The sequence below is a fragment of the Cryptomeria japonica genome, chromosome 4 (genome assembly GCF_030272615.1).
Source record: "Cryptomeria japonica chromosome 4, Sugi_1.0, whole genome shotgun sequence".
Lineage (NCBI taxonomy): Eukaryota > Viridiplantae > Streptophyta > Pinopsida > Cupressales > Cupressaceae > Cryptomeria > Cryptomeria japonica.
In genome coordinates this window covers 345,371,701-345,384,344 of record NC_081408.1, presented here as the reverse complement: position 1 = coordinate 345,384,344, position 12,644 = coordinate 345,371,701, and the positions used below count along the sequence as shown (strand labels likewise).

Here is a 12,644-nt window from a genome sequence, read left to right as displayed (position 1 = left end):
TAAATGATTGAATGAGATAATTCATTTATCTCTCATTCAATCATATACCTTATCGATATAACTAAAGTCTGAATGTAGACCTCATGATTATATAAATGAACTTATTATAATCATCTTATATGGATAATCGATCATACTAAAATTGTATAAATCAGAATTAAGATAACTATCATAGATATCATATGATAGCATCAATTGATGCTATCATATGATAACTATAATAGTTATCATCTTAAACTAAATTTATACCGATCGATGATTATCATAGTTATCGAATTATTATATTCTTGACGTGACCCGATTACCAATCAGTCAAACAAACTAACTAAACATGACCTGATAACAAGCGGTTAATATACTAAATGAAACGTAACCGATAGTTATCGGTTCTTCGCTTAAGTGAAGCAATGCATATGCCCTGATCAAGACATGTCTTGATCCGGCATGTCAAAAGACATGACCGGTCAAGGCATGCCTTGATCGGGGAACATTGCCTATATGTACATGTCAATGAAAAGGTTGTAGAAATATAGAAAACATTAAATGTTATCTTCAGCAATCTGTGATATAAATAATAACAGAAAATATATGAAAAAGAATAATAAACTTATATAACTTCAGACTTGAACGTAAATTTGAATATTGTTTACAAGATTATTATATTTTTACATGTGTGTGATTGTTGTTTGAAGTTTGTTAAGTTATCAAGTTAGGTTGTATTTTTACAGACACCCCAATCTAGACTACACTAAGTGGTACTAGATAAAGATTTCTTGGTAAATTGTTTCATGAAAAGGTAGTATGAACATTTTTATAGGTGTGTGTGGAGTCCTGCAACTATAGATAGCTATGAGAGAAGACATGGCACATAGAAGAATATTGAGAGTAGCTAGGGTTGTAGATATAACAAAAATGTTCAAAGGAATTATATCCATAATGGATGTAATAAAAGTAGCACAAAGAATGTTGGGGCTTGGGTGATATTAAAGCATATATATTCCTCGAAGGAAGAGTTTTTCTACATACTTAATTGTGGTGATTGCCATTGTTGGAAAAATAAATAGGTTCGATACCAAAGATTGTGAAGATCAATCTCTATCCAACAAACTAATCAAATGATGAGATTCAAGGCTTGTATAGAAGCAATGTGAAAATTTGACACTCATATGAAAATATGAAAATTAAGTTGCCTTAATTGTGGAAAACCCATCATTAGATACTTCTTCTTTATGGTGCCAAAAAAAAAGCCTGTAAACCATGAGCTTAATAAACCTATCTTATGTGAACTTATAACAACAATAAAGAATGATTAACATTAGCATAAGATAATAGAAATAAGGCATAAATGAGCAACATAACACAAGATTTACATGGAGAAACTCTTGCAAGAAAAAACTCCACCAAGAAGAGAGAACAAGATTGTATTAACAACATAAAAGTACTTACAATACAATTCACTTCCATTCTCCTCGTTTTCTCCACCATACTAGCACCTATGGACTTGTGAGAAACCTCCTTATGCCTCGCATCCCTCCTTCATTCCTGTAGAGAAAACTACATTCAATTATTCTACATTCTGGTTCACCTCAAATCTACACCCAAATGTTGAATTTATAGAATGGAAAGAGCTCCAAACCCACCAATAAAGGTTGGCAGAGAATACTCTTCATTCCTCATGACCACAACCCTTGGAATGCCTCCACAGAAGACATCAGTTTAGCTTTCAATACCTTTCCTCCAACATGGACACCTATACTTGCAAGATAATCATTACATTATATGCAATAAATGATCGGAAACATAGAGACACCTATTGCTTCTTCCATAGTCCCACTTGGAGAAGCCAATAGGTCACTCTTTTTCTACTTTCTTAAGTCATTAAATATTTTATTCTAAAAATATATAAGTGGGGAAAATAATATTAAATATTTGTGTTCACAACCCACTTTTATCACTGCTAGTGTAACCCATCACCCCTTATGGATGTATTACAAACAATGGTGAGAATTAAATATTATAAATTATTTCCCCAATACATCTTAAGTGCCTTAGGACACTTTCCAAGTATGTTGGAACCATGTCATAGGATTTACAAGGTAGGTGACACCTTAATCCCTACAACAATAAAGTTAAAAATGTTGCAATTTACATCAAGAATAGTAATTTATATATGATACTAATAATGTAGGTTTGTTGTATATCATATATGTTAATTCATATGCATTCATGTTATGATAGAAACCACAAGGAATTTGAAGAACTCACAACTACATTGTAACTAATGTTTATTGTAGCATGAATAATGATGCAAGGGCACATGCGGTATAGCTAGAGTCCATGTGGCACAATCTACGAGCACTAAAATGTTCTAGAAGATAACATTAGGTACTGCAAGTAGTCAAGAGTAATACTCTATTGGTGTAAGTTATCATAAGCAAGAAGTGATGGTTATACTAGAATAGATATGTAGAAAAACAATGTTATTGTTGTAACAATTGATTCATATATGTGACAATGATAATGTGTACAAGGAGGTTATGCATGTGGAGACATCACACCTTGGAATTTTATGTAGTATGATGACATCATGTATGGGTGGATTACAATTGCACGACTTGTGGTATTCTATGGGTTGGTTGGAAAGTTATATGGGTGATTCTATATTTATCATCTTATACAAATGTGCCAAGGTTAATTAGTTGATTATATAGGCCAACATAGTGGTGGATTATATATTGTCGGTGTGTAAACAATAGAGTGATTAAAAAAGATTGTGATGTAGATTGGGACTTTGTAAAAGGTTCCAATGATCTTGTTCTATTGAATCAATTTTGATTATAAATAATATAACTATGAATGCATTTTGGTAGTGGCTTTTCACTTGAAAGGTTTTCCCATGAAAAAAATTGTCTTGTGAAAATATTGTAGGTGCATACTATTCCATTTAATTCTATAGATGTTGTTACACATATTTTGCAAGTGTTATTGAATATTACTAAGCACCTAATCCTATATTTTTATTTATCCAATCCATTAATGAATTGCACTAGGGGTTGAAATCCCTAACATTTGATATTATAGAGTAGGTTGTTGTTTGGATAGTTACTACTTCATTGAGAATTTGAACCCTAGTATGTGTAGAAGTAAACCTTATAATGGTTAGTTTGTACCAATCTATGTATCATTGGAAAGAAAGAGAGACTTTGAAAATTTTTGTAATAAAGTGTAACAATATTAATATATGGCTAGCACATCAAGATATGAAATATTTTGTAATAAAACATAACAATATTAAATCTATGGCTAGCACATCAAGATATGAAATATTTTGTAATAAAACATAACAATATTAAATCTATGGCTAGCACGTCAAGATAAAAAATGGTAAATTCAATGGCCAAAATTTTGAGCTATGGAAGTTGAAGATGAGTATCTTATAGTACAAAGAGATCAATTGTCTATTGTATCTATTTCAATCAAACCCACAAGTATGTTTAATAAAGACTAGGTAAAATAAGATAAGAAAGGAAGAATGATAATCAAGTCGTGTTTGTCAAATTACGAGCTGATGAATGTGTTTGAGGAAAATATGACAAATTAATCCTCATTGTACATAAGTAAATTTGCAATCTTCCTCATTATTTTGTCCTCATCTTGACTTTTGACTATGAATTAATAGATACTAAATTTCCAATCCTTAAAAAAATGAGTACATAACTAAATTTACATACCTCACCATTTTATCCTTCGAATATTGAAACAATAAATAAATCTAAATGCTATAAATTGACATGGATATATTTTAATTTATTAAATTACACGCTGGCATATACCTCCACCTAAAGCAGTTTGCAACCTGTGTCCTGAAGATAGGGAGAGTGTCAGGACTGTCGAACAAAACCTTGAATGGCATTCTAACCATGGGCTTATCCGCACCTGGATTGGATACACAGATATGATCATTCCTACCGACTGAAACCGGGTTCTCCCAACACAGATAAATCCTAGTGTTGACCAAGCTCATTGGAGTAGCTCTAGATTCAACTTCCTTGAATTGATCGCTGCTTATTTTCCCAAATGTCGAGCGCCTTAGCCATTTCTGCACGGTTTTACCCCTCAAATTGCTTGTGTTCAAATCAAAGGAGGGGTAGCAGGCGCAATTTAAGGTTTGTAGGCAGCAACATTTGTGTGAAGGCAACTGCAATCGAGAAAGAGTCGGCCATGGCGGAAAAACCAGAAACTTTTCTGCGCGAGACCGAAGAGTGGGGCGTTTCTGTGCGAGCGCGTTTCGAGAAGACGATAAGAAAAGCGCAGGATGAGGTGTGCAGCGCGGTGGAGGCAGTGGACGGAACGAAGTTCAGGGAGGACGTGTGGTCGAGGCCCGGTGGCGGCGGCGGCATCAGCCGCGTGCTACAGGACGGCAATGTCTGGGAGAAGGCTGGGGTTAATGTCTCTGTCGTCTATGGAAACATGCCCCCTGAAGCCTATCGCGCCGCCAATCCCGGTAAAGCCAATGCCAATGCCAATGCCAGTTCCAACGAATTGTCCGCAATTCCTTTCTTCGCCGCTGGAATTAGCTCGGTCAGCTTTTCTCCTTCCTTTAAACATTTTTCACTATCGATTATGACATACAAACATTCCATTTACTAAAAATGCTGTGTCAATCTGAAACAGCTTTGGTCAAAAGATTTCAACATTTTTCCTTTTAGCATTTTTCTATATCAATTTTGAGATACTAGACATCGCATTTACCTAAAAATCTTCCGAAAATTTTCAGCATTTTCCTTCCTTTTAGCATTTTTTCTATCAACTTTAAGATTAAGACATTATATTTACTTGAAAAGCTTTGTCAATCTGAAACAGGCCTTGGCCTCAAAATAATAAGCATTTTCCCTTCCTTTGTGCTTTTTGTTTACTATCAATTGGAGATACATTACTTATACTCGTTACTGGTGCAGTGAAAACTTCGCAAATTTGGAAAAACACTTATAATATTTCTTAAGAGAGACTTGGAACTTGTGGATCTAAGAATATAATAAGTGCAACAAATCATGATCACACAACACAAAGTATGGATGGATAGCAAAATTTTTGAGACTTAAACAAAATATAGGGCAACAGATGTGGAGATCTGAACCAGGTCACTTTAAAATGAATGTACCACTTTTCATGCACTTAAAATCTTTCCATATTCTTCTTGCATAAACAAGTGTACAATTTTTTAATTTGATGGCCAGAATCCAAGACTGCATTTATTGGAATGAGTTATATGATCACTGTTATTTTTTATGCCTGTTTTTTGCACATATAATTTATAATGCAGATTAAAACACATTTCTATGTTAGAATTTAGGTCTTTGCCTCTTTAGACAAGAGCTTTCGAACTGGTTCTTGTTATTTTTGATCCGTCCCATTGGCACCACAAGGGGGGAGAGAGAAGCTATAGGCTGAATCAACTATTAATAATAGTGTTGGATGTAAACTCGACAATATTGAAAATACATGCCTCTTTTTGACCTGCTGTCAGATATCTTATTAGAAGCTCTAAAAATATGGATAAGTCTTTTATCATTAAAGGATTTTGACAAAAAATGGATCTTAGCAACGATTGTCTTCAAGGGAATGCTAGTGTTTTCTAAGTTTCTTGTTATTAGCACTATATTAATAATGAGGCGAAATGGCTCATATGAACAATGCCCTTGGCCCCTAAATCTAAGGCCATTTGAACTATTTAAGGTACCTAAATTCTTGGAAAATATAGCTTCAACTACCCATCTGGATTTCTGATGGCCCCATCCCCATCTCTCCGAAGCCCCTTTAGGCCTGTTTGTTTGTTTCTATGAACTTCAGTCTCAGGCCCATACTTATCTGTGTCCTTGCCACTTATCCTCGTTTAATGATTGCGTCTCTTTTTCTAGTTGTCTCATTCGCTTGTAGTTGTTTCTTTTGTTTCTTAACTTATGTTGTATTTGTTCCTTCTGCAATGATGTTCATATTTTTCACATTATTTTAGAGCAGGAGTGACTAAGATTTTAGTCAAAAGGAGGAGAAAGTTGCCATTGAAAAGTCTCACTATGCGCTCATCCAATATTGATCTTGGAGAATATTGCTCTATAAGGTGCATATGATTGAATTTCGTAAATCTGCTTAGAGATCTACAAATTTAGCGATTTCCATTTAGGGAAGTCTATATTAGCTTAAATTTGATATCCATGTAGTCTTCGTAGGTTAATTTGGAGCATTCTTCACTACTGTGGACGAATATTCTGGAGGCCATAAGTTTCACATACATAAGTGTTTTAGGTCCAATTTTTTACTGCTCATGTTTTTCCAAAATTGATAAATTGGCTTGTGTCTTTTTTCACTAATTTTGCATTAACAATTGTAGAAGAATATGGAGTCAAACTTAAGTTTGGAGAAGTGTCATGGATCTAACTACGTCTTATGGAAGATCCGAATTGAAGTATTCACAAGAGTTAGGGGCTATGTATGTACATTGGTGATGGGTATCTATGCCTTGAGATCTCAATTGTACTGATGTTTTTCCAAGATCGATAAATTGGCATGTCCTTTTGGCTAATGTCGCATTAACAATTATAGAAGAATATGGAGTCAAACTTAAGTTTGGATAAGTGTCATGGATCTAACTACGTCTTATGGAAGATTCCAGTTGAAGTATTCACAAGAGTTAGGAGCTATGGATGTACATTGCTGATGGGTATCTATCCTTGGAGATCTCAATTGTGTTAAAAATCAAAAGGAGGCAAAACAAATAAAGAATCCATGGTATTCTTACACTTGCAGTAGGCGATCACTTTAGGTACCATTGCACAGAAGAAAACAATCTTGCCAAGTTATTGAGAAGGTTCAAGGAGTTGTATGGAATTGGTGATATTTTTCTAGTATGATAGTGTACTCTCAAGCTTGCTGAGTATTGTAGTGTTGAAGAATGTCTCTCATTTCAATTGGATATGTGCTGATATCCAATTTGTTGGAGGATAGAACGAGGACTTAAGAGTATGTAAATATTTGCTCAATAATCTTTCTCTTAATATGAAAACTTTGTATGGAATTCCCATAGTTTAGATCTTTTCATTGGGATACCTAATGAGCCTTTCTTCAAGCGTGTCAAATTTTTATTCAGTTCCAGGCTTCTTTGTGGAATTTTGGGAAATTGACATTTTCAAACCAAGCTCTTCCAGTCAAATCACTGGGGACTCACATAATCAAGTTCTTAGAAGGATCTAGATTTAGGAACTAGGGCTCTGAGAAAGGTCATTCTAAGAAGCTTTTATGTAATTACCGTGGGAAACATTTTCATAAAGCATTAGGTTGCTGATAGCGAATTTGGAATTTAAAGGAGTGTGCTAAGCAGGTTAGTGGAGAGAAATTTCTGGTCAAAATTTACACTACCTTTTGTTGTGGCCCATCCCCATCCTTGAGTTTCTAAAAGTTGGCTTATTGACTAGGAGTGAGTTGACAAATGACTAGCCACTACAGATTCTTGTTCAATTATTTATCACAACATCAGGGTGAATGTGTTTCAATAGGTGGTGACTAAACACTCACCTTTTTTGGTAGTGGTGAACTCTCTGTTGGCAATGCAAAGCTTCGAGGAGGTACTTTGTATTCCCACCTTAGGTTCAAAGCTACTATTTTTATATCACATTATGTATAGAAGCAGAAAGGTTGAATTTTGGTTGGACAAACAGGTAGTAAAGGGTATGAATGATGTGGCATTCAGTTATTGTGACAAATTGGATTAGATGTGTAAGTTGGGAGAAGCTAGTCCATTGTGTTAGACATTAAAAGATATGGCTATGGTAGCAAAGTTTGATGTTCTCTCTAGCATCACAGAATGAGACACCGATTTTAGATCTATGTGACATATGAATGTTCCATGATATGGTTCGATCGAGGCCTTCCCTCCGTTGGACCTTTAGTGAAGTATGCAAGGGATGCATATTGGGAAAACACCACAAGAAGTGTTTCCCAAGAGCATAGCTCAAACACCCTCTTTGCCTCTAAAACTCATTCATAATACATATAGGTTTCTATGGAGTACGGATATATGAATAAGCTCTCCCTCTTAGTAGCTAAGTATTTTTCGACTTTTATTGATGATTATTATGGAATTTCTATGGGTCTACTGCATTAAGAGCAAGGATGAAGTCTTTTCCAAGTCCAACAACTCTAAGGCTATGGTGAAGAATTACTTGAACAGGGAAATAAATGTCTCAGATCAGATAGAGAGGAATATGTCAGGAAAGAGTTAAAGTGATTTCTCATTGACCATGACATAGCATGCCAGAACATAGTATACTATATTGGTCACTAGAATGGGGTTGCTGAGAGAAAAAATTCTCAACATGGATATTTCTAGGTGCATGATTTATATTAGACAAATGGATTTGAAGTTTTCCGAAGAAGCGATGTCTATGCCACAAATATAGTTGATTGTATTCCCAACTCATGTGGTCAAGGGATGAACTTCATTTAAATGTTTGATAGGCAAGAAACTAGACATTTCTCATTTGCGAGTCTTTGGATATGATACTTGGGTTCGCGTACCAGATGAATTCCATCATGATCTAGAATCCAAGTGCTACAAGTGTAAATCAGTTGGTTATAGCAAGGAGTCAAAATAATATAGACTATTAAACCTTGATACCCAAGGTGTTCTTATTGAGGGGGATGTTTTTCAGGATGATGTTCCTCAAGTGTTCTCTACAGAGCTGCCTACTTTGTTGGCTTCAGAGGATTATCATTGCAGGTAATACTATTAGAGAGAGTTTATCTATAATTCTTTCCTCATTTCAACTCCGGTTCTTCGTGAGTACTACTGTGTCTCAGCCTATTTTCACTATGTAAGTTCTTGATCATCACATTGTTAAGGAGGTCCCTATATCATTGGTCTGGTAAAAGGAGGCTATGGTTTCACTTGCAGTAGAAATCCCCATATGTTTTGAGTCTCTTTCCATTGTTCCAAGTAAAACACCAAAGTTGTGTGTAATCCTACCTCAGAGGATGTTGCTTCCATGCTTGAGGATCCTAGAGAGGTTCACGTGAGGACAAATTTTTGTGATGTTGATATGCAGGAGATCTAGATGATAAAAAAAGTACTTCTGGCTACATATTCTTTGGGATATGGCCCCCATTTGTTGGACAACAAAAAAACTAAGTTGCCGGTACGGGTACGGGTACGGGTACGGGTACGTGGGTACGGTACGCTGGTACGGCATTTTTTTTAGGGGGGGCCTGGGTACGTATGGGTACGTCCGTACAAAAAAAGGTAAAAATCATAAATATATACATATATACACTCTAATAAGTAGAAACAAAAATTAAATTTAGAATCCCACATATCATCCATATGCTAAACAAAACTTGGAACTATCATATATGATTCATATTGATATAAGTTATATAACTATAAGTCTATAACAAAATTACAAACTTTGAATGTTATGATAGATATCGAATTCATTGTTCACTGGCTCAACCGTTCAACAATAAAATGACACAACTAATAATCAGCAATAGCATCATATGGGTCACTAGGAAGATCAAGATCAACATCATCATTGACATTAGATGATGTAGGTAGAGTACTGGAACCACATGCAGCCTCACTGCCACTTGCACTAGCAGCACATTGGCTATCAGACTCCCCAGAAAGTAAAGATTGTGTGGCAGCTGAAAAATCCAAATCAGTTCGCTCTGGATCTACATCCCAAAACTTTGTGCTCCCATCCTTATACTCATTTTGTTTATGAGTAAGAAGGCGCAAGTTTGAATGCACATAAACGAGCTCTTCTGCCTTACTTGCTGCCAGTCGGTTGCGTTTCACTGAGTGGATAAAGGAGTATGTGCTCCAATTTCGCTCAGATGAAGAGGAACTAGCAACCTATTGAATAATTGACACAAAGTGAGAGGGTGACAATTATAAAATAGTAAAAAATCTAAATTTAGAGAGCAATAAAAATTATGAAACTTACTTGCGATAAAACTTTGATTGCAAGAGTTTGAAGGTTTGGTGATGTATGGCCATTGAGGTACCACCAAGCATGAGAATCCTTTTTATACTTGTCACGGAGAGCGGAAACACTTTGACCATTGGAGGCTACAAAATCAGCAAACTCACTTGTCATTAAATCCTCCATTTCAGAATCTGGGAAGAGTTTAGTAAGTGCTGTCCTACACCCTTCACTGACTTCTGAATCTCTATATGGTGGTACCCTTGATGGCTTAGCAAGCATTTCATCACTATAAAATTTGGGAGTCAATGCAAATGCAAGAAGATGTAGTGGGGTGGTCATTTTGTTCCACCGCTCAACACAAATTGATTGAACCTCTTTGAAGAAAGTTTCTTCGGGATCTTGCTCTTTTGCATTGATGATGGCTTTCATTTTCTCAATCATCGAGTCAATGCCATCATATACCTCTCCCAAACATGGGTGATCCATGTCAGTATAACGGATCATACTCATGATGGGCTCAGTGAAACTCAAAAGATATTCCACTCGATCCCACCAAGTGTCATCTAGGATCATGCGCTTTACATTTGCTGCCCTTTCAGTATTGGATTGCCTCCATAGGGACCAACTTTGACTAATTACCATGCTAGCAAGTGGCTGTCGCACCTTCACAAGTCGCCTCAAGACGATTGTGTTGGATGCAAATCGGGTCTCGGCAACCTATTCAAAAATTAAAAATAAAAATTAGAATACAAAGAAGACATGATAAAAAAAAAAAAATTAAGTAACCATCAAAGTGAAATGTAGATTTTAAAAATTGAAGTGTTTCAATTACCTTTAGCAACTCCAACTGTGAAAATGATCTGAAAATGGCCTGTGACATGTTATGGTTTGTGATGAACATTTGGATCTCTTCAGCCTCAACATAAATTTGTTTGATCCAATCTATTTTCCTGCCTATCTTTTGTAGCATGAGGTTGAGAGAGTGGACAGCACAAGGTGTCCAAAATATGTGTTCAAACCGTGTCTCAATCAACATACCTGCAGCTCTACAATTCTTTGCATTGTCCGTTATTACTTGGACAACATTTTGAGGTCCCACATCCTGAATGCATTGTATAAGGATGTTAGCAATAAATTGTGCATCCTTCATCTGTCCCTCACAATCCACAGCTTTCAGAAACATTGCCCCTTTAGGGCACACTGCAATTACATTAATTAATGGCCGATTTTTGGTATCCTTCCATCCATCTGAAATGATGGACACCCCTGTTTGTTTCCATGAATTTCTAATGGGAGCCAATGCATTGTCTATGTTTTTTACCTCCTTTGCTAGTAAGGTGCTACGCACCTTCTCATAACCTGGCCCTGTGTACCCTTGTGGAGCCTCATTTACCTTTTTCAACATATCCTGCCAATATGGTGATCGTACCACATTAAATGACAAACCGTTTGCATATAGACATCTTCCAACGGATTGATCTGCAATCTCTCTAGCATCATTCTTAAATGCTCTCTCTAATGGTCCCTTGCTTCTCTTCACAATAACAGGTTCTTCACTAATTGGGTCCAAGAATGGGTGGCTCTCTACCACGATATCAGGAAAATCGCTATAAGATGGAGAAGTAGGGGGCCTCTTTGATTTACTTCCTCTTCCTGTCAACAAAGGATGGTTTGAGGCACGACCAACTCTTGCATCTGCTTCCTCTTGCTCTCTAATATATCCTGCTATTTCTTGAGGTGACATCCCATTTCCATTCTTTCCTAGACATGGTTTGATTCCTTGTTGGGGAATGGCACAAAAATGGGCTTTGACACAACTGTAGGAGCTAGTTTTTTTCGTACTACAGAAGTTGCATATCCATAAAAATGTTCCACCACCTTTTACTTGGTCTATTATTTTGACATATTTCCATAAAGGTGAATTTGGGTCAGTTTTGAAAGTCCGTTGAGGAGTAGAGCTAGTAGTCGTTGCCATTATGATTTCTACAACAAATTAAAAAATAATTATTAATATTTAATAAATTAATAGTAAACAATAGATTCTAAATGTTAAATATATAAAATTAAATTTAATAATTTATTTAAAATGAAAGTAATTAAATTTTAATTTTTAATTACACAAATTATTATAGACTATAGTTTGTTTAATAGTTTATTAAACAAACTATAGTTTATAATAATTTGTGTAATTAAAAATTAAAATTTAATTACTTTCATTTTAAATAAATTATTAAATTTAATTTTTAAATTTTATATAAATTATTAAATAAACAGAAACTATAATAAAATTTTACAAACTAATAAATTTTTTTAAAAACTATAATAAAATTTTACAAACTAATAAATTTTTTTAAAAACTATAATAAAATTTAATTTTTTAACAAACTATGATCATTATTTTAACAAACTTAAAAAAAATTTAAAATTTAAAACCTGCGCTGGTTGTCGGCCGTCGCCCTCCTGCCTGGCACCTCCCGTCTCGCCTCTCTGTGCCGTCCTCGTGCCTCCGTCGTGCCTTTGTGGCGTCGCGCCTCTGTGCCGTCGTCGCGCCTCCGTTGCGCCTCTTGCCCTAGCGCCTCCGTCGAAGCCTCTGTGCCGTCGCGCCTCCGTTGCGCCTCCTGCCCTAGCGCCTCCTCTCACCTCTGTCGTCGCGCCTCCTCTCAA

The 12,644-nt window shown here is 35.7% G+C and overlaps 2 protein-coding genes across 2 annotated transcripts in view; one reads left to right on the top strand and one right to left on the bottom strand.

Moving 5' to 3' along the window:
- The first annotated feature begins 3,842 nt into the window (after positions 1-3,842).
- The window catches only part of LOC131063621 (oxygen-dependent coproporphyrinogen-III oxidase, chloroplastic), a 104,100-nt gene continuing 95,298 nt past the window's right edge, over positions 3,843-12,644 (top strand). The window contains exon 1 of the mRNA XM_057997502.1: positions 3,843-4,581. Within this exon, the coding sequence (XP_057853485.1) occupies positions 4,078-4,581 (504 nt within the window). The 5' untranslated portion in view covers positions 3,843-4,077. The remainder of the gene's footprint in view (positions 4,582-12,644) is intronic.
- LOC131063620 (uncharacterized) lies at positions 9,457-11,785 on the bottom strand. The gene is made up of 3 exons (XM_057997501.2): positions 10,813-11,785; positions 9,999-10,697; positions 9,457-9,907 (listed from the first exon to the last, which is right to left on the bottom strand). The coding sequence occupies exons 1-3, from the start codon at positions 11,722-11,724 to the stop codon at positions 9,527-9,529; spliced, it is 1,992 nt and encodes a 663-aa protein (XP_057853484.1). The 5' UTR covers positions 11,725-11,785; the 3' UTR covers positions 9,457-9,526.

What these genes read in the sequence shown, in the direction of transcription:
- LOC131063620 (XM_057997501.2), bottom strand. Translation starts at nt 11,724, where the DNA reads ATGTCACCTCAAGAAATAGCAGGATATATTAGAGAGCAAGAGGAAGCA. An exon ending in CACAGTTGGAGTTGCTAAAG is followed by an intron (nt 10,698 to 10,812) that starts GTAATTGAAACA and finishes ATTTTTGAATAG; the next exon opens with GTTGCCGAGACCCGATTTGC. An exon ending in CAATCAAAGTTTTATCGCAA is followed by an intron (nt 9,908 to 9,998) that starts GTAAGTTTCATA and finishes ATTATTCAATAG; the next exon opens with GTTGCTAGTTCCTCTTCATC.